The sequence below is a fragment of the Sminthopsis crassicaudata genome, chromosome 4 (genome assembly GCF_048593235.1).
Source record: "Sminthopsis crassicaudata isolate SCR6 chromosome 4, ASM4859323v1, whole genome shotgun sequence".
NCBI classification, from domain to species: domain Eukaryota; kingdom Metazoa; phylum Chordata; class Mammalia; order Dasyuromorphia; family Dasyuridae; genus Sminthopsis; species Sminthopsis crassicaudata.
In genome coordinates, this window is record NC_133620.1 from 451,454,331 (window position 1) to 451,475,662 (window position 21,332).

General features: G+C 45.5%; 1 protein-coding gene across 1 annotated transcript in view; it reads left to right on the forward strand.

Moving 5' to 3' along the window:
- The first annotated feature begins 8,494 nt into the window (after window positions 1-8,494).
- The window catches only part of FOXN1 (forkhead box N1), a 24,467-nt gene continuing 11,629 nt past the window's right edge, over window positions 8,495-21,332 (forward strand). Inside the window, exons 1-5 of the mRNA XM_074263696.1 lie at window positions 8,495-8,617; window positions 9,154-9,624; window positions 13,220-13,324; window positions 16,250-16,380; window positions 18,583-18,679. Coding sequence (XP_074119797.1) covers window positions 8,495-8,617; window positions 9,154-9,624; window positions 13,220-13,324; window positions 16,250-16,380; window positions 18,583-18,679 — 927 coding nt within the window. The remainder of the gene's footprint in view (window positions 8,618-9,153; window positions 9,625-13,219; window positions 13,325-16,249; window positions 16,381-18,582; window positions 18,680-21,332) is intronic.

Sequence of the window (21,332 nt, forward strand, 5' to 3'; positions counted from 1 at the left end):
TCTCTCTCTCTCTCTCTCTCTCTCTCTCTCTCTCTCTCTCTCTCTCTCTCTCTCTCTCTCTCCCCTCTTCCCCACCTTTTACCCCTCTTCTTTTCCCTGTTTCCATGTCCCTGCTTTGGAGTCTGAATTCCCAGTAAAGCCTTTTTGAGTTTCCATCTAGCCTCTCTCAAATTTGCCCTTCTCTTTCCACCTTGAAAGTATATCAATTTAGGGCTTTCTCATATTTGCTCTGAAGCCACCTCTCTCAGAGTCACCTCTCTCAGTACTTCCATTCCCTAGTGCTTGTGGGATTGGGGAAAAGGATGAAAACCACAACTGATGTCTTTTTCTCTCTCCCTGTCTCTTTCTTTATTCTCTTCTTTCTTCTCTATCCCCTCTTTGTTCTCTCCTCATTCTCTTTTCTCCCCTCTCTCTTTCATTCTCTCTCCCGCTTTTTTCTTTTTCTCTTTTTTCATTCTTCCTCTCCCTTTCATCATTTTCTCTCCCCTCTTCTTCCCCTTCTCTCTCCATTCTCTCTCCCCCTCTTTATTTTCTTTTATCTTTCCCCCCCTCTCATCTTTCTGTGTCTGTAAGCTGCTTCCTTCCTTCCCCTCATTCACTTTTTCTCTCACTCTCTTTTCTTCTCTTTCTTTTGTCCTCTAGTCATTTCTCTCTGCCTTTTCCTCTCTGTCTCTGTCATTTAGTCTATCTTTCTCTATCTCAGTCTCTCTCTTTCTCTTCCCCTCACTCTTCTTTTTTCTCTCTCCTTTAAGCTTTCAAATTTCTGACATCTACTACTCAGATGGTAGGATAGGGAAGAGGGGGAAAAAAAACTTTCTCATTAACAAAAGTTTCTGGGGAGATCGATTTTCCTAAGTTTTAGATACAATAGTAGATAAACCAGAAAATTCAAGAGACCAGAGTCCCTCTCTCCTAAAACTTTTTCCAGGCCAGCAGGAGACCATCAAAACTGGAAGTCTTTGATAGCCAAGTCACTTTCAAATGGCTTGTAGTTCTACCCAGAAAATATTTGATTTGAGGCTGGTTTCTCCCCAATTCCTTAAATAAGGTGTAGGTTTCTTGCTGTGTGTTTGGCAAACATATCACTGCTCACTCTTGATCTATAATGCTATCTTAGTTTTACTATCATAATCACTGTTATTAGTATACTAACCATATTGATGCTAAATAATGTTGAACTGAATGGTAAATATTTGAATTTCTACAGCACTTGAAGGTTTACAAAGTTATTTACTTCTTAGGGTACTCCTGGGGTACTCAACAGAAAGACTCAAAGGATGGGGCATTGTGAAAAATTGCAGGGGTGGGGGGAAAAGGGGGGAGCTGTCAAGCCTGCTATTTAACTCCCTTAGAGGGAAAAGGATTAGTAGTATTTTCTGGCTAAACCCAGAGAGATCCAAAAGAGCTAATTAGTAGCTTAAGGCTTTCCATCTTCCCAGTGATGGGAGAAGAGGAGGTTCAAGCTTGGTCCTCCCCTGCCAGAGGGAACTCCCTTTATTATCACTCCATCCTCACCATTTCTCTATTCAGCTCACTCTCATTCTAAACTCCCGAGTCCTGGCAAGATAGATGCTTTTTTGGGGAAGTTGAGTGAGGAAGGAAGTCTTGATACTTGATACAAGCTCTAGCTTTCACAATCACAGAGCTTCTTTGGAAATCATTTCATCCATCCCCCTGCAGCAGGACTCCTGCCCTCACAGACTAATCTCAGGGATAGAGATAGCTCCCACAGTTCCTTTAGCTGCCCCAGGGAAGTTTGATACAACTATTTAACTTCCTTCCATTCCCAGGGCTGGGGTCTTTCAATTCTTGAAGTTATCTTTTTATTTTGCATATATATGTGTGTGTGTGTAAATAGATATCTACATATACACGTGTTATAAACACACACCCACAGTGTCTCACCTGATTGAATGTAAGCTTCTTGAGGGCAAGTATTGGTTTACTTTTGTTTTATCCCTAATACCTAGGACAGTTCCTAGGACAAGGGTGTTTATAAATTTTTGTTGATTGATTAGAAATCTGACCAATCTGCCATTTCTGGAAGGATGGAAAGTGACTGGAGGGGAGGGAATAGTGAGAGGTACAGTTTTAAGAAGCAGGAAACCTCCTTTTAAGCCTGGAGGTTTTCCCTTACTATTGCCACCATTCCCACCCCAAGCCCACCTCCACTTTCATGACCTCACTTTTTTGGGAGAAGGAAGATCCTTCCAACCTCATCACCGAGGGAACTCCTGAGGTGGAAAACTTCAAGGGAACAAATGTGCAACTCAGATCTAGGACCTATAGACTTGAAACTTTGCCTAAAGCATTGAGAGGCTGGTACTTGCCCAGAATTACATATAGTCAGGACTTGAACTCAGGGCTTCCTAACTTCCACACTATCCCTATCTCTATATTAAAACACTGCCACTTGTATTTGTATAAGGCTTTCTTCAGAACAAGCTAGTGAGGGGAGACCTTAGCTATCTTCTTGCCCAACTCCCTCATTCATTTATTTATTCAATAAGCATTTAAATGGATATTATGCATTTGGCACTGTTGACACAAAGGATTCTTGCTCTCAATGACTGCTTTCTACTGGAGCAAAGCAGCTTATACCCAAAGAAGTAATTTTTTTTTTTTTCTAAATCTCAATTTTCTCATCTATAAAACGAGTCAGGGGGCCAGACCAAGTGATCCCTAAGACTTGATATTTCATGGTACTAGGAGTCTGTTTTGTTGGGAATTGCTCTTCTCAATAGCTTAAACTGAGTCTCTCCTTCCCTCCCTCCCTTTTCCTCTCTCCCTCTCTTTCATTATCTCTCTGTCTGTCTCTGTCTCTCTGTCTCTGTCAATCTCTCTCTCTCTCTCTCTCTTTTCTTTCTCTCTATCTCTCCTCTCTCTCTCTGTCTCTCTCTCTCTGTCTCTCTCTTTCTCTCTCTCTCTCTGCCTCTGTCTCTGTCTCTCCCCCTTCCCCCCCCCCCCCCCGCCACTACATCTGTTACCTCTGAAGAAGTTAGAAGTTGTAGGGTGAATTTATGAAAGTCATAGAATGTAAGGAGAAGGGTCCTTTCCTGGAGTCAGAGGTCCTAACTCTGACATTGGGTCTGTTATCCTGGGCACATCTCTGAGCCTCAGTTTCCCCATCTGAAAAATAAGGATGATAACATTCCCCCTACAACTTATATTGTAGAGTATAGGGTTGTTGGGAGACAACACTGGACTGAGGAGGAGATCTGGAGACAGCAGAGAAGAATGTGAATCCTGGCTCAGCCACTTTCTGTCTGGGTAACCCTTAGGCAAATATCACTTCCCTTTTCTGGGTCTCACTTTGCTCATCTGTAAAATGGGAAGGTCAGACAAGATAACTTTCAGATTTAAATCTATGACCTTCTATACAACTGAGCGAACATTATTATTACAGAGAAGGAAACTGAGGCTTATGACCTTGGGCAAGTAAATTACTTTCTTCCATAAAATAATGGGGCTTGATTAAATCATCTTAAAGTTCTTGCGATCAAACCTGGGGCAGCCCTCAGCAACTTTTCCTTCTCCCTCTGTTCTGACCTCTTCCTTCCATTTCTCTCCAGTTGGTGAGATCTAGGTCCCTGCCAGGGTGGGAAGCCCAAGAGTATTGAGGGAGTTAGAGGCACAGAGGGCCCAGCTTCCTATCCATGATGTGTAGGCTCTCTTAGAGACTTTAGAAGTCATTGACTCCCACTCATTTTACAGAAGAGGAAACTGAGGTCCAGAGAGATAAAGTGATTTGCCCCAAAGAGTCAAGATTGAAATCTGGATTTTCTAATTCCAAATCCAAGGCTCTTTCCAGGAACTGAGCTGACTCCTTTGTCTCCAACCCAAAGCTTGTCCCGTGACAATAGCAGAATGCTGGTTTCCCATCTCCTCTCTACCATTGCCACCTGGGGGGCTTGGAAAAGTCCCTCTTTGGGACTCAGTTTCCTCATCAAATGATGTAACGATGGCCTGAAGGGAGCTCCCAACTGGAGATAAGAAAGAGGGCTGAGTCGGGAGGCGAAGGCTGCGTCCCAGCCGCCGTGGCCACTACTGGCTGGCTTGGCCGTGAGCATGAAGGAGCTGGGCCGGCCTCTCAGCTTAAATGAATACCTGGGGAATGGGTGGGGGAAGGGAGGGAAGAAGGAGCCAAGGATGCTGTCATTTCTCCCCGAGGAAGAATTATCCCCTGGGAAGAAGCCAAGGTCCCTCGTCCTCCTCCCGTCGGGAAAGCTGATCTCTGCCTCGGGTCGGGGGGAGGGGGGGTAAGCTCTCTTCCCTCCCCCCCTCCGCTCCCCCCTCCCGGCAGAACCTGGACTGCTAGTCATGCGGAGCCGAGCAGTATTCCGCGGCAGCCCCGGGGCCAAGCGCTCCGCTTCCAGGCTCGTCTCACCCGGATGGATGGAGGCCGCTGCTTCCCTCCGTGGTCACGCCCCATTTAGAGCCGGCTGCGATCTGGAGCGGGGCCCCGGGGGCTTCTGGGAAGGCCCGGAGCCCCCAGATCCGAGCCCTGAGGGTGGGGACGCAGACGAGGGGGCAAAGCCTGGGAGGCCGAAGCTGCGGCCGGGACCGCCGTGGCCACCCCCAGGCCGAAGCCCGGGCCACCCCGGCTTCTGCAGGCCCGACTTAAACGAGAGCTTCTCTGGGCCGCTTGGATCTAGACTTAGAAGGGAATTGAAGGCACCTAGTCCGAGCGCCCCTCTCTGCGGATGAGAAAGCAAAGACCAGAGGGATGGGGTGATTTCTCTGAAGCACTGAGTGCCATTCAGGGACGATTCGAGCCCGTCCTGTGAGCCCCTTCTGCCTGCTCTATGCCTCAGTTTCCCCTCAAAAACGAGAGAGGTTAGGGGCAGTTGGGTGGTGCACCAGCTCTGAAATCGGAAGGACCTGAGTTCAAATGTGGTCTCAGACATTTAACGCTTCCTAGCTGTGTGACCCTGGGCAATTGCCTCAGGGGGAAAAAATGAGAGAGGTTGGATTAAATGATCTGGGAAGCTCCTCGATTCTCTCATGTTCTAGGATGCTGTGCTCCTTATCCTTTAGTATCATTCATCACACCCCAACCTTAAGTCCTTCCTTTCATGTTTCGAAGGCTGGCACTTAGTCATTAGATCAAGCCTCTTCCTGACCTATCCATGGAGCTCAAGTCCCTAAAGTTCCTAAAATTTCTTGGGAGTTAAGCCTGCTTCTTATCCCATCTTCTTCCCCCAAAAATCTGCCTCCACAAACAACAGAAGCTTCATAAATATTTTTTGAATGAATTGGATAAATCATCCCTGGCCTCTAGACAAAAGCCAGCCAGGCAAGGTCCTCCTCAACTTCCCAGGAAAGCACATGTCCCATTGGTTTCTGGGTAAATTGAGAAAACATTTCCGCTTTTTCCTGTGCTCCCACTTAACCAATGGCTTCTATGAGAGCTTTCGCTCTGGTCTGCCAGAGGGCCAGAAGCCTCTTGAGAGGATACATTCCAGCAATGCATACAGCTCCTGCTTTTAAGTTTAATTTTCATTATTAACATTGTCTCCATCACTTTCTTAAGGCTAGACAATCAACAACAACAAAAATCAAGCCTTAATTTGTAGCTTGCTGATTCCAAAGGCATAAATGCTCCCACTGATGATTTAACAATTGGCTCTCAGAGCTGGTTCGAGATGGCTCCAGCACACTCTTTGTTAGGATTATAAAAATTTTGAGTTTGGATTTTTTTGGGGGGAGAGGGAGAAAAATCTAAAGAATCTAAGAAGTGGGAAGAAATTTGATATTTTATTATTCACAGCAGAGTCTACATACATCTGACAGAGTAAAAAGACACTGACAAGGAGTAGAAGCAAATCTCAAGGGTTCAAATCCTGTCACTGGCACATGCTGGCTGTGTCACCTGGGGCAAAGCTTTAAATCTGTCAGTGCCATCAATCAGCTTTCTTTTTCTTTTTTCTTTTCTTTTTTTTTCCCCCTGAGGCTGGGGTTAAGTGACTTGCCCAGGGTCACACAGTTAGGAAGTGTTAAGTGTCTGAGATCACATTTGAACTCGGGTCCTCCTGAATTCAGGGCTGGTGTTCTATCCACTGCGCCACCTAGCTGCCCCTCTTTTTCTTTTCTTTTCTTTTTTTCTTTTTTCTTTCTTCCCCCCCCCCCCCAAGCAATTGGGGTTAAGTGACTTGTAGCTAGTAAGTATTGAAGGCCAGATTTGAACTTAGATCCTCCTAATTCCAGATTTGGTGTTCTAGCCACTTAGCTACCAATCAGCTTTCTAAGACTATTGGTTATGCATCAAGCGCTTATTTATATTAATAGGAGTTTCCATACTGAAAGCTTCCTATGCCAATAGAATTACAAGAGGGAAAAAAAACCATATTGACATGTGAGACGTTATTCAGTCTACAAAAGCAGTCAACTAATTTATTAAGGGACCAATTAAGGGTGGCCCTGCTGCCCCATGGGTGCCTAGCCAGTAGGCTGGATACAATGACCTTCTCCAGGAATTTTTGGATTACACCTTTGATATAGTCCAGTGCCGTAACTAAGAGGGGCGATCGGGGCTTTAGCCCAGAGTGCAGCATTGTACTATGCCAGACCGTGCCTCCCCAGGATCTTGTTGTAATACTCATTTCTTGAACTCTCCCCTCTTGCCCCAATCCCCACAACTCTGGAGGAAGAGACTCAATTAATCTCTCTCTTGAACAATTGTATCCCCCACAGTCCTACTACCTCTTCGACCTTTCTGTCCTCCTCACTCTCAGCTATTTTCCCCCCAGGTGACAAAATTTCTTAGTTTTGGCTCAAATAACTAGATTTGGAGTCAGAAAAGTGTAAATAAATTATTACCTGCAGCTCCTGGAGATCCTGGCCAAGACATGTCGCAACTCTCTGGGCGTGGAATTCTGAATCTGGGATAGAATTAGGTGATCTCTAAAAATCTCTGTTCTATGCATTAAAGGTACTCTTAGACGAAAACAAAGGGCATGGAAGGGGAGCCTGGAGAGAGAGATAGGGCATGGAAAACAGGGGAGCTGAGGACTGATCTCCTACATAGGAGCCTTCGAGCCTTATTTTTTTTTTTTTTTTACTTGGAGACCTTTTCCATATTCCCCAGAGCAGGGACCTCAGGGGACCACCCTACTTTTCTGTTCTCAAATAGGATCGATGTGCATTAAGGACATTAATCCCACCCCACATATACTCACACATACACACACACTCGAACACTTACACATATATGTGCACACACATGCGTACACACACACACACACACACACACACACACTAGTCCAGCCTGGATTCTTGATCTCATACTGGATAGGAGGCTAGTGACCTAGGTTGGATTCACCCAACCATGATCTTCAAACTGGAAGGGATCTTAGAGATTCTTTTACCTAACCTCAGTTTACACAGGAGGAAACTGAGGCACAGGGAAGGAACTAGCCCAAGATTAAATAGCTTGTGAGCAGCAAAGCTAGTTTGAGAACCCAGGTGTCCCGACATGCAGGTCAGTAGTCTTTCTGTAGCCCCTCACTATCTCTGGAATAATTCAAGCCTTTCCCTTTTCCCTCTCCCCCTCCCTCTCAATCTCTTCTCATTTCTTTCATTCAGTGATTTGTTCTCCAACCTGGGGCTTATATGAGGATTTAGAGGATCATAAGCTCCCAAATGAAAAGAATTTTTAAAATCATGTAATCCCTACAGCTTCCATTGCACAGATAGGAAGACTGAGGGTATTTATTTGTTGTGATTTGATAGATTTTTCTTAAGCATCTTGTTGAAAGGATACCTATGTTCCAGGGGTTAATCGGAGATTAAAAAGGAGGACTAGACACTGCCCTTTGAGAGCTTTCAGTCCAATAAGGAGTACGGGACAGGCTCAACTATCATTCTACTATTGATCATTGTTTTACTATGGGCCAGGCACTCTGTCTAGCCACTAGGGGAAGAGGTGGGGGGAGAGGAGCAAAGAAAAGTGAATACTCCCCATTTCAAGGAGTTTACTTTTTCCCTTCTCTGTCTCTCCCATTGTAGGAGGGGAAAGGTTTTATCCAAGGATTATTGTAGCAATAATAAAGCATATTTCAACCAATTCATTAACAAGTATGTTTTTCCTACTTTAGAAGAAAGTATAACAAGTGATTTCTTTCTCCAACATTGCGCCAGGTATTGGACTAGGACTGAGGAGAAAAACCCAAAAGAAACTGTCCCTTCCTCAGAAAGCTGACATCTTTCAGAGTAGACACATACAAGGATATGCCAAATAAATACACAGATAATTTGGAAGAGGCTACTAGCAGTTGGAGAGATTGGGGGGGGTACTCATAAGAAGGGAAGGCTGGAGCTATCCTTTAAATCTGGGCTATTGGGGAGGTTCCAGCAAAGTGCTCCAGAACCATGCCTTCTGAGGAGACCATGATTGGGGATGACACGATGAAAATTCCAGGCTACCCATAGTTACCAATGGGACGGGGCACTGGGTCTCGTTGCAGCCGACTTTCTCCGAAGCCAGGATTGGGTGATGGTCTCTTTGCTGCAGCAACCATCTGAAATCCCACTGACCCCCCCGGAGAGCCTTGAGGGAGAGCATCGGGAAGACCTCATGCAGACCCGAAGGGCCACGGGCTCCCCACCCCCACAAAGTGTAAGTACCAGGGGGACACGGGACCCCATTTTTTGAGCAACAGTGATAAGAGCTCCAGATGAGTTTATGTTCCAGCTCTCCTTACCTGGGTGACCTTAACCAAGTCCTCCCCTCCCAAGAGGGCTCAGAGACTTCCTGAGTAAAACAGAGGCCTGAGGTCCCTTCTGTGATGATGATCAGTTATTTCGTGAGGATCATACTGAGCAAAGCAAAAAGCCTCATTCAAATGTCAGTAATCGTTATCACATAATTATAGATCTCAGAATGTCAGAAAGGGCCTTTGGCTGTCATCTGATCCAGAGGTCCAGAGAGTTGGCAGCAGATTCAGGACAAGAGTAGCTCCTGAATCCTAATCTCATGTGCACTCATGTCATACTGTTCTTTAGACAAAGGCCTCAAAGAGCAGACAGTGTGTTCTCCGTCCCTCCCAGAGCATCCACCTTTCCCTTCTTCTGTGTCCTCCAAGGCTGGAACAGCCTCCTCCAGCTGGCCTCGAAAGCTCACAGACATCTTACTTAATCTCCTTCCTTTTCCAGGAGAACCCTGGCTTCAGCTGCCCACCCTACCCAGGCGATGTCCAGCCAGAGCCGGAGCCCTCCATCTCCTCCCACAGCCCCAGCCCTTCCTCCCCGTGCCCCGAGCAGCTCCAGAGTCACTTTCCCGCCGGCCCGGGCCAGACAGCCTTCCGGCTCTCCCCGACCGAGAAGTACCAGGGTTTCATCTATGAGGACGGGCCTGTGGTAGGGAGCCCAGGACGCTTCCTCAAAGGCAGCCGTGTCCCCTTCCACCCGTACAAGAGGCAGTTCAATGAGGACGTTTTTCTCGAGGCCCACCCAGCCCTCGGCCTGGATGGACACTCCTTCAAGAGCCCGGGATGTATGGAGACTTTTGAGGATGTGGCCAGCGCTGGGGATGCCGAACCGTTCGCCCCCAGCTTCTCGGCAGAGGCCGCCACCTGGTGCAACGGCCCCCATTACCCCAGCCAGGAGCACAGCTCACAGATGATGGTGAGTGGGAGCCCAAGCGGGCCGGACTTCTTTCCTCTGTCCTCTGCCTCGTCCCCGGGCAGCAGCTCATCCGAGGGCTCTGGACTCCCTCGCTAACCTCCTCCCTGTGCTACCCCCACACCACCTGGGCAAGAGTAAGCTTTAGGCTTCAGTCAGGGCTATATTTGTATGATATATATATATATGCTTTGTAGGACTTTACTAGGACTTTAGTAGGAGCTAAATTTATATATTACATATATATGTATCCATATATAAACTTTAGACTTCAAGACTTCAATTGAGGCTATATTTGTAGAATATATATTATTTATGTATGTAGCTTTAGACTTCAGTTGAGGTGATATTTACATTATATATATATATATGCATATATAGCTTTAGACTTTAGTTGAAGCTATATTTATATAATATATATATTATATATGTGTATATATAAGCTTTAGACTTCAGTGGGGGCTATATTTATATAACATATATATGTGTGTATTTATATGGATGGGGCTGTAAAGTTGGCAGCTCCCGGCCGAGCACTGAGGAAACAGGGAAGGAAGGGGAGAAGTGCCGTGGCCAGGGACGGGAAGGTGGGGGCTGGCAGGGGAGGGAAGCTGGGCAGCTTCCCAGCTCCTCCTGAGTCAGGTCTCTCTGGTGTGGTTTCATTATTTTTTTTGTTTGAAGTGTCATGAATCTCCAGCATATCTGACACACCCATATGCAAATGTCGGTTCAAAAACACATTCCACAAGCGCAGAAGAAGTCATTTTTAGATGATCCGCATTTATTTGTTTTTGTCATTTGATGGGTCACAATCGGCACTGATGGAGGATACAACCACTTCAAGGAGTTCCCCAGTCCGTAGATAAATTAATGGGAGTCTAACAAGAGAAGGGGTTTCAGGACCATGGAACCCTTTGCTATGAAGTGAATTGATTTATCCTAAGGTGTAAGCAGAGTTGGGATTCAAACTCAGCTCCTATGGATGCCTTCATTTCCTTATCTGGCAAATGAAGTTTTCTAGATGTTCTGTAATGTCCCTTCTAGATCTCTGAGATCTAGAATCCCTCTAGACCCTCCAGCTTCCAACCCACCATGCCAGAGAAAATCACAATTGGGAACTGAGTTGATGCCTATTCTCAGAATGACCCCTTCAGCTTCCTGCTCAGGTTTCTGGAATATTCACAGAGCTCCCTGGAAAGAGAACGTGGGAGGTCAACTTGTCCATCCCCCTGTCTCCTGTGCAGAGAAATCTTCCTGGCTTCCAACCCTTACCACTCCTATCATCAAACTGGGTTCTGAGGCATTCACTCTCTCTTGCTCACCCTTACTGGGTGACTTTGCCCAGGGTCATCCAGGTAAGATCATAAAATCATAGGTCTAGGGATGGAAGGGTCCGCAAAGGGCATCTAATGCAACCTCCTCATTTTTACAGTAGAGAAAACCGGGGCACAGAGGGATAAAGGGGCTTGCTCAAGGTCACACAGAAGCCCAGGTTCTCTGACACCGAGTCCAGCTCCCTTTCCACTAGACCACAAGGCTCACTTCCACATGGGATGGCTGGTGATTCAGCCTCTTACTAATTCAGCTCAGAGACCATCTAATCCAAAGCCCTTGTATTGCAGATAAGGAACCCAAAGCTCAGGAATTCAAATTTGATTAAACTAGGTGGTGGCACAGTGGATTGGCACAGCAGATCTGGAGTTAGGAAATCCTGAGTTCAAACTGTGTCCTCAGTCACTTACTGTGTGACTCTGGGCAAGACATTTAACTCATTTGCCTCAGTTTCCTCATCTATAATATAGGGTAATAATAACACTTATAACACCCTCCCAAAGTTTCAGTGAAGGTTAAATGAGGTAAAATTTGCAAAGTGCCAGTTACTAAACAAATACTAGCTCTTATTAAGTGGCTTGCCCAAGGACACTTAGGTAATCTATAGAAAGCCAGCCTCAGAATTAAGAAGCCCCAGATTCGAATCCTGCCCCGACACCTCTTGGACAGCATAACCCTAGACAAGTCACTTGAATTCCCGGTGCACCAAGTAATTTTCTAGGACAATAAGTTGCTAAGAGACTGCTCTTTGGTAGAGAGAATTCCTTATATCAACTAAATTATACAGAGAATTCCCTCCTTACCTCCAAAATAACAATTGCCGTTTATATAGTTCTTTAAAGAATGCAAAGCACTTTAGATAAGTACCCTGACAATGTAGATCCTATAGCTAGTAATGTGTCTCCATGTTGTGGATTAAGAAACTGAATTTAAGTGACTTGCATGTTGTCACCCAGCTAATACGTTTCTGAGTCAGGCTTGGAACCCAAGTTCTTACGTCCAGCAGGCCACCCATTTCTTGGTTCTCCATTGGCATCCCGGAGGCAGTGCCCACTCTAGCTGCCCTTTAGTGCCCTGCTCTCGGGAAATTCTGATTTGGGGTTTGGGGTGCCCTGAGTCTCCCTCTGCTCAGAAGCTGGTGTAGGAACCTTCTGAATCCAATTCCCCTTTGGGTTCTCAGAGTTGGGCCTTTGCCCTGGTTACGGAGCCGTTGGTCCTTCCTCAGAGATGTGGTGTCCCTCACCAAGTCGGTCCATTTGGGGGCATCTGTGGCCATGACTGATCCAGGGTAGTGGGTAGGATAGTTGGCTGATTATTCTCAGGCTAGCACTACGTTACAGTCGAGTTGCCGTGTGTCCAGTTGTGGCTGAGGAGACCAATTCAATCTGGGAGCGCTCTGCCACAGATGGGACACAAATCGTCTCTCTGAACAGGGGCTTCTCTAACTCTGCACCTCTTGATTTCTTCTGGGCTATTTCCATCCTACTTTGCTCACAGAGTCCAGCACCTTCTCTGATGAGGGCAATGCCATGCTGGGCAGTGCCAGTGCCCCCCATATCTGCAATCGATTCTGAAGCTCTTAAGAGATCCTTGGACAGTGTCCCTGTATTGCTTTTTCTGACATCCTTGTAAGCACTTGCCTTGTGTGAGTTCTTCAAAAAAAATTTTTGGCAAGCATACATTCAGTAGGATAATGAGCAGTAGGGCAGTAGGAAAGATTTCATGATTTAATAAAAAGAAGCCAGGACTGGGAGTCACTCTGTCTCCCATACCTGTGTGATTGTGGGCGAGCTACCTTCCTTTCCTCTCTCCCCGTCAAACAGGGAGTTGTGCATTGACATTCTTTGTTCCGTGATTCCCAAAGACTATCTTGGGTCCATCCTCAATTTCCCTCATTTCCCTGCCAGCCAACAGAAAGAGAAGAGAAGAGCAATGGCAGGGAAAGGACTGGCTGAGTTTGGTTTGGGGTAAAGCATTGGTCCTTGGACATTGGACCTTCCTTAAGTGTTCTTAGAGTTGGAAGTGGACCCATTATATAAGTTCAAAGATGCTGAGTTAGAAAAGACATCAGGAGTCATTGAGTTCAACCACCATGTTTTACAGATGAGGAAGCAAATTCCCAGAGATATTAAGGACCTGTCCAGAGTCACCCAAATAAGAAATAGCTGAGGCAGGATTTGAACCCAGATTCTTCTCACTCCAAGCTTGCTGCCCTATCCTCTAATTCATGCTGCCTCTCATATATCTGTTTTATTTCTGCTTCCAGCATGGGTCGGAGGTCAAACTCAAGCCACCCCCTATGGAGGGCCCACCTGGATTGTATTGTTACCAGCCCCAGCACATGTACTGCCCCTCACAGCCCTTTCACCAGGTAGGTATAAAGGGCAGGGGAGAACAGAGGGATCTCACTGGGGACTAAGAGATAATATAGGCACTAAAACTCCAACTTTGCCCTCCTGAAATACTCCAGGGAGGATTGGAGTGTTTTACAGGGAGCAATGGAGCATGTGGGCTTGGGAATACACAGGAAGAAGCTGGATCTCTTGGCCCTTTCTCAGGGTGACAAAGGAAGCGGCTATAGACCCAACTCTCAGATGCTCAACCTCATGTGTAGGCCCCCAGAAGCATGTAGACATTGGTCACTGGAGGAGGGAATTTTAACCCTAAGAAGGGGGATTTTCTGTTCCAGTTATGAAATCTCAGTGAGGGGCTGGTGGTCTCAGGCTCAAGAAAAAGCAAGCCCTCGAAACTAGGAATAGGGGAAAGTATTTTAGAAGGGAAAAAGCTAGAAATGGAATAATCCATGGAAAAAAGTTGAGGAAAATACAGGCTCCAAAAACAATTAGATATAGTAACTTAGAGTTCAGTAAATGCAAAGGAATCAATTGCATCCCCTTTTAACAAAAACTGCTAGGAAAATGGGGAGGCGTTCAGGCAGAAATTAAGGGTAGACCAACATCTCACACCACATCCAAAAGGAGCTATAAATGTATACCTGATCTTAATATAAAAGGTCAACGTCAATCTGATGAAAGGGAAGGAGATGCTTTTCACAAATAGACAGAAGACCAATCAGGAATAGAAATGACTGTAAAAAGTACCTAAAAATAAGATGCTTTTCACAAATACAGACAAAAGACTAAATCAGGACTAGAGATGACTGTAAAAGGTAACCAAATTAGGAATAGAGATGATTATAACAAGATACCTAAAATTAAGGGTTGGAGGACAGTGAGATGAGGAGAAAATAAGATGAGGTAAGATAAGGGAGGCCACACAGTGTGATAAAAAGAACACTATACAATACTTGTGTTCTTATCCTAAATATGCCACTTAGGGTGTGACTGTGAGCAAGTCACTTTTCTCTGAGTTTGCTGAGATGACCCCGAGTGTTCCATCCTGAGGAAGGGCCCTCTGATCATTGCCACTTGTTCAGCATAGGATTGTCTAATTCATCTCCTTGGTTCTTAGGTTCCTGATCTTCATGATGAAGAGACTAGATAGCCTCTGTGACCCCTTCTCGCTCCATATCCATGAAACTTAAGGGCTTTTCCTTCATTGCTCCAGTCCCTTCCACTCCATCCTCCTTTTCCAGATTTTCCCTGGGCCCATCCTCCCATTCCCCTCATTTCAAGCTCCACCCCTGGTGCCCAGGATGCCAAGTGATTACCCCACACTGGCATGGGCTGAATGTAGAGAAAGTTTTTAAAAATCCCCACATTGAAGCAGCTCAAATGCTTCTCGGGAGTAGCCGGGCAAGACAGAGCAAGTGATGTACCCTGCACCCATCTCCATCCACCTGCAGACTGGCACAAGGACAAGACTTGCCTGTAGAGCAGGTTTCATTCTTCAGCTCTCCAACAGCATTTACCCCGTTTGCAGGGAAAGCAGCAGTGCCAGGTAGAGACAAGTCAAACCATCCCCAACCACGGGAGAAAGGACTGAGAGAAATCTCAGACCGCAGAATGCTAGAGCTATAAGAGAGCTTGGACGGCATCTGGTCTGGAGGGAGAAAGGAGGCCAGAGGAGACAGACAGAGCTGCTGAACAGCTTTTTGGGGGGGCAGGGAGAGATTGGGGTGTAAGCAAGCTTCATGTGCCTGGGATTGGAACTGAGTCCCCAAGTCCCTAGCAAGGGTTCCGCAACAGCCAGGAAGCATCCTAATTGCACTTCTATCAGATGCCTCAGAAAGTCCAAGACTGGCTTTGATTCCAACTCTTGGACCAGATGGCCCCTCCCCTGGCTTTATAGGGCCTGGGGTAGAGAGTGACTCAGCCCTAAGTTCCTTCTAGGTGACCTGAAAAGCTCGAGAGACAGGGAGCACCTTGGGGAGGTGAAGTCTCCCACCCCCCCATAAAAGGCCCGTCCCTGACACTTCACAGCCCTCGCACGCCGCATAAAACCGGCCCCCTCCATCCCCACCCCGTCCCTGCCACCACCTCCTGCCCTTCCAAGGAGCCACTGAAACTCATAAAAGGCTAAGAAACTGATGAATCGCCAGGCCCTGCCATTGCTAATGGCCACAGCCATATGTCGGGGGCTGCTGGCTTCCCCTAAGGCCAGAGAGGTTTGGGCAAGGGCCCAAACATTGAACAGGGAAGGGACTTGGGTGACTTCCCCCATTGTCACCTACTAGTCCAAGTGTGGACTATGTTCTACCTGTGTGGTTGTAGTCACACGGGGCCAGATCAATGGTAGGGAGAAGGGGACCTCAAGCGAGCTGGGCACCCAGAATTGGATCTTTCCTCATTTCTAGAATGAGAAGGTTGAGTTGGAAGAATTCTAAGATCCTTTCCAGCTCTGAAGCTGATTCCATCCACTCCCTGCAAAACTTAGCATCATATCAATGAATCAAATAAAGTATGGAGAACAATCAATCAACAAGAATATGAGGGACTCCCAAATATACGTTGTCCCCCATGCTTTTTCATAAATTTAAAGTCCCTCAGAGATGTAACCTCCTAATTTTATCATTGGGGAAACTGAGGCACAAATGGAGAAATTGAGGTTAAATGACTTGCCCAGAGTCATATCAGACAATGTGTCTGGATGGAATTTGAACACAGTTCTTCCTGTCTTCAAGTCCAGTGCTCTAGTCACTATACCATCCTGCATTTCTGGTGTTTTCCCTCGCTAAATTTCAGTTCCTGCCTGAATCTTCCTTAGGCATCAGGCTAAAGGGCTTCTGGGGATGTACCTCCATATTAGAGAACAGTCACGGGAAGGACCATTATCTTGATGGAGAGGCTCACAGTTACCACAAACCCCGCCATGCTGACTTTCTTTCTCTCCACAGTACCCCCCTGGTAATGGCAATTATCCAATGACCTACCTCCCTTCCCCACACTACGCCTACCAGAGGATCGCCCCTCAAGCCAGTGTGGAGTCCCAGCAGCCACTGTTCCCCAAGCCCATCTATTCATACAGGTAACCACACCCTTATTTCCCTCTGACCTAGGCAAAGCACCTTTTCTCTCATCCCCCCTTTCCCTCTCTACCTCATCCCCACCCAACCCCTCTGAACCAGGATGCTGTTGGGATGCAGGCAGGTGGGACAGAAAAAACCTAGACTGGGAATCCAGAGACCAGAAATGGGTGGATACAGGAATGGGGAGGAATGTGAGGACCTGGTTTTGACATTTAAACAACTTATGTGATCTTCAGCAATGCAGTTCAACAATCCCAGCCTCATTTCCCCCCCCCCCATATTTTAATTAATAATAAGATTTTAATAAATCTGGTGGCTGGATGGGACTCCAAGATCACTTCCATCCCTGGATCCCGGGATTCTGCCACAGACTTGCTCATGAACAAGTCACTTTCCCTCAATGGCTTCCAATTTCCTACTCTGGAAAATCAGGAGCTGAATTCTGTGGAAGAGTAGAAAGTGTGGAATTAAGATGCAGAGGAGCTAGACTCTTAGACAAGTTAGTTACCTAACCTGTCCAGTCATGGGTCCTCATCTGTAAAATGTGGGGGTTGGCCTGGATGACCTTTGGGCTAAATCTATGATTTTGACTTCCCTTTCAGGTCTAGCGTCATATTAGAATCCTATAATAGGTATCCTGCCCTTGTCTCTTTCTGCTACAACCTCCCACCTTCGGTACTGGCTCCAATACTCAAATGTCATACAATTGACTACAATTTTGGAGATAATTAGGGTCAGAGTTCACTAAATCTGAGTTAGAAAGGACCTCCGAACCCCAATGTCTAATCTAACCAGCAATTGACCAAAAATTCCATCTACAACTGGACCCTGGGGGCATTAATCCCCAGGGCATGTGGACTATTGTCAATCCCCATACTCTAGACATTAACTTCATTTTGTGGCTACAGGCTCTGGCTTTGGTGGCTTTTGGGTAGGGGCAATAAAGGAACAGTAGATTGGCTCTCCCATTACATTTCTGACTCTCTCTTCTCCTTGTCAGTCAACCTGAGCTCAGCCCTACCTTAATATGGTGGGGAGGTGGTATAATGGAAAGAGGCCATAAAGATTTAGGGTCTAATTCCAGTTTTGCCACTTAACCTTGACCTTGGGCAATTGACTCCCCCTCTGTGAGCTTCTCTGCCAAGTACAGATGATGATAATAATAATACTTGCTCTACTTATCTCACAGGACAGTAAATGGTAAAGCGTTATATAAATGCAAGCTATTATTACTGCTTTTACTAATAACAGCCTAAGCCAGATGCCCAAAGATCCTGGAATGCTCTCTAAAATAAAAATTGTTTTGGTGTTATTTGATGCTTGAGGTGATCCATCTATATCCTCTTGTCACTCACTCTCCCACTGGTACAGATGATCAAAAACTGGTCGATCATTACCTAACAATTTCAAGGATCCCTCAGATTTTCGACTTTCAAGAAGACTCAGAGCAGTATCATTTCTCCTTTGTTTTTTTTTAAATTGAGTTTTTATTGATATCTTGCATTTTGATACTGCCCAAATTTTCCCCATCTCCTTTTCTCCTCTGTCTCAGATTGCTATTTGTTTAAATAAATAATTTTCTCCTTTCATTTTATTTTCATGAGGGAGATCACAAAATGTTCTCCAAATGAGATAGAGAAAGCCCAAAGGAATTGTGACTTAGCCACTGAAGCCACAGAAATGTGATAGATTGTCAAATCCCCAGACTGTAGTAAATTCATGCAATCCTAACGTACTGAATCAAGATTCAATTCAATTCCATTCTATTCAATTTCGATTGAATCGAGTTTCGATTCAATTTTCTTCATTAAATGAACATTAAGTGAGCATTCTAGCTCCCTCCATTGTTAGTGCCTTTCCTCTGAGATGACCTCCCATCTACCCTGTTATAGGTCATGTATGTTCATAGTTCTTTGCATGTTGTAATCCCAATTAGAATGTAAGCTCCTTAAGGACAGGGACCATTTTTTGGTCATTATTTGGTCAGCATTTAGCAGAGAACCTAACATATAGTAAGTGCTTAATAAATGTTTGTTGACTGACTAACTTGTTGGAACAAGCACAGGATTTTGAGAGGGGAACATGAAACAGTCCCTGTCCTCAAGTAGTTTATATTCTATGGGAATGCTTGTCATTAACTAGAGTTGGGGAGAAGGGCAATGTAAAAGTATGAATTTTACAGAGATTTCGCTCTTTTTCAGCATCCTCATCTTCATGGCCCTCAAAAACAGCAAAACAGGAAGTCTTCCAGTCAGTGAGATCTACAATTTTATGACCGAGCACTTCCCTTATTTCAAGGTAAGCCCAACCATGCACTTCCTTGTCTTGAACATTCCCCAAGCCTAGACTTCCCTGCGTTCATTCTCTAAGAGCTTCAGTAGGTAGAAACCCAGTGCCCTGCCTCAGTTATCCCACCTTGCAAGGGCGAAGAAACTGAGCTAATAAGGAAGCATATTTTCTTCCATTGCCACCCTCTTTCTCCTCATCCTTTGGATGATAATCAAATTCCTGATGTCATCAAAGTAGCCTCTAGGTCTTGTTCCAAAAAGAGCTGGGATAGCTTCTGTTCTCCAAGAACAGAGCGTAAGACACTCAGACCAGACTTTAAGTTAAGTTTCTTCTTCAGGGATAGGGAAAAGAAGTCCCAAGAAAGGAAAGATTTCTCCCAAAATTCTCAATCTGTACCCTCCCCACATAGGACCCTGGCAAGCTTGGTAGGGAAGATTATTAAGAGTTTAAAGGTTGGAAGACAGTTGTGAAAGATGCCATGGGATGCCAGGTCAGTAGCATCAATCTGGAAAGAGATAAGGATCATTTGTGGGTGGCAGAGGTGCAGGCCTGCCTGGAGGCAGAGCCATGGACTTAATGTCTGTAGAAATCCTTCCAAGCCCAGGAATCATTCCTGCCTACCAGCCACTCAGAGAACTGAGTTTCCAATGTTAGTATAGGGGCTTTGGGGGGGGGGGGAAACAGGTTTTGTTCTGGTGGGATGACAAGATTCTCTCTAGATGGGAAAGCAGAACAGATATGAAATATCACTTGCCCAGAGTCTCAATGCAAGTTAGGAAATTAAACTATATTAGAATATAGGGTCGTGGTTGGTCATGAATTGCTTTGTTGGGGAGGCACTAGCCTGAATTCATAGCACCTTCTGATCTTCTAGCCACATGAATTACTCTCATCCTGATTCCCTATCCACACTAAAACAGAATGGTGGGGGCTCAGACTTTTGCTGTTCTCTCTATACCCATCCTGGGAGAAGGTCAACAGGTTAAGTTTCTCTCTCCAAGGTTTCCTCTGTCTGTCTGTCTGTCTGTCTGTCTCTCTCTCTCTCTCTCTCTCTCTCTCTCTCTCTCTCTCATACACACACACACACACACACACACACACACACACACACACACACACACACCACACACATTCCCCCATAATTCCCAGAGACCTGCCCCTCAGAATCTAGGGAGCTGTCCAAGAAGTGCCCTTCCTGTCTTTGGGACAAAGCCCCCATTCCTTACACTCTCTCTGCTTTTTCTTGTTCTACAAAGGAGAAACATTTTTAAGCAATCACAGAGGAATCCTTATTTAGGCCTCAGCTCTCATAGGTACAGATTACTCTTGATTCTTTTCTTGTAACGTAGCACAGGTAATCCAAAATTCTAGAAAACAACAACAATAATAATGGTACTTTCCCATCTGCCATTGTGGAGTTTCTACCAAAAATTCACTTTCCCAATGTTTCCCAATGTTCACATTGTCGTTGTTATTCATTCATGTCCAACTTTTGGTGACCCCATTTGGGGTTTTCCTGCCAAAGACTCTGGAATGGCTTGCTGTTTCCTTCTCCAGCTCATTCAGTTAAACACCTGTTGTTTGGTTGGGGTGGGAGGTAGGGGGAAAGATGGCCTGAAAATTAAAAACAAAAACAAAAACAGCCAAGAACCACAGTGATTCCTAAAGTGTTTTTAAAAATGAACCGAAAAAATCTGCAGATCAGGGCAGCTGGGGGCAAAAAAGATGGAGACATTTGATACTCAGCTATATTACCCTGAGCAACCCCATTTGCCTTGACAAAACACACACACACACACACACACACACACACACACACACACACAAAACCATCTATAGAGCCCAGTTAGACCCTTTGGGAGAGTCCTATCCAAGATAATATCAGAGAATTCCCAGAGTCCTTTAGGAGTTCCCCGGTCCATACCATAGTCTACAAGACAAAAGGAAGTCTATATCCACTCTCTCCTTGAAAATTTAAGAAGCTCCCTCCTCTGCCCCCACTGTATAGCTTAATGGTATAGTAGATAAGACAGCTGGCTTCAAAGCCAGGGAGACTCAATTTTGAGTCAGACTGCTGTTGTGTGAACCCTGGGCAAATAAATCACTTAATATTTCAGTACTTCAGGCAACTCCCTAAAAAAAAAAAAAAAAAAGTGTAGAGAAGGTGCTGATTCTATTGGTGAAGGGACTTTCCCTGCTTGGGAGTTCCCTATACTAAGGAAACCACAAGCCTCATCTCTTTTTTCTCTCAAAACCTCTTCAAAAGGCAGGCCTGAAGAAGCAAGCTGGCATTTGCCTGCTACCCAACACCTCTGCATCTTTCTCAGTTTTTCCAAGGGAACCTACTGATTATGAGCAATCTCAAATTTAGGTCCTCAAAAAGACAGGCCTCTGGGCCCCCCAACATGTTCATCAGCCTCCCACCCTGACTGCCATTCTCCTCCTCCTCCTTTTTTTCCTCCTCCTCCCCTCCTTCCCCAGCTCTCCCCTCCCAGTCCATCTTCCTGGCTTAATTATTTTTACTAGGAGACATGTAATCCCTTTTTATAGGGTTGGAAATAGAAGAGGTTAGACTGCTTTTTTTTTTTTAATTCCAGTTGTTGTTCTTAACCAGTTACATCACTCTCTGCTACGTTTACCTTTGACTTAAGGGAGAAAACAT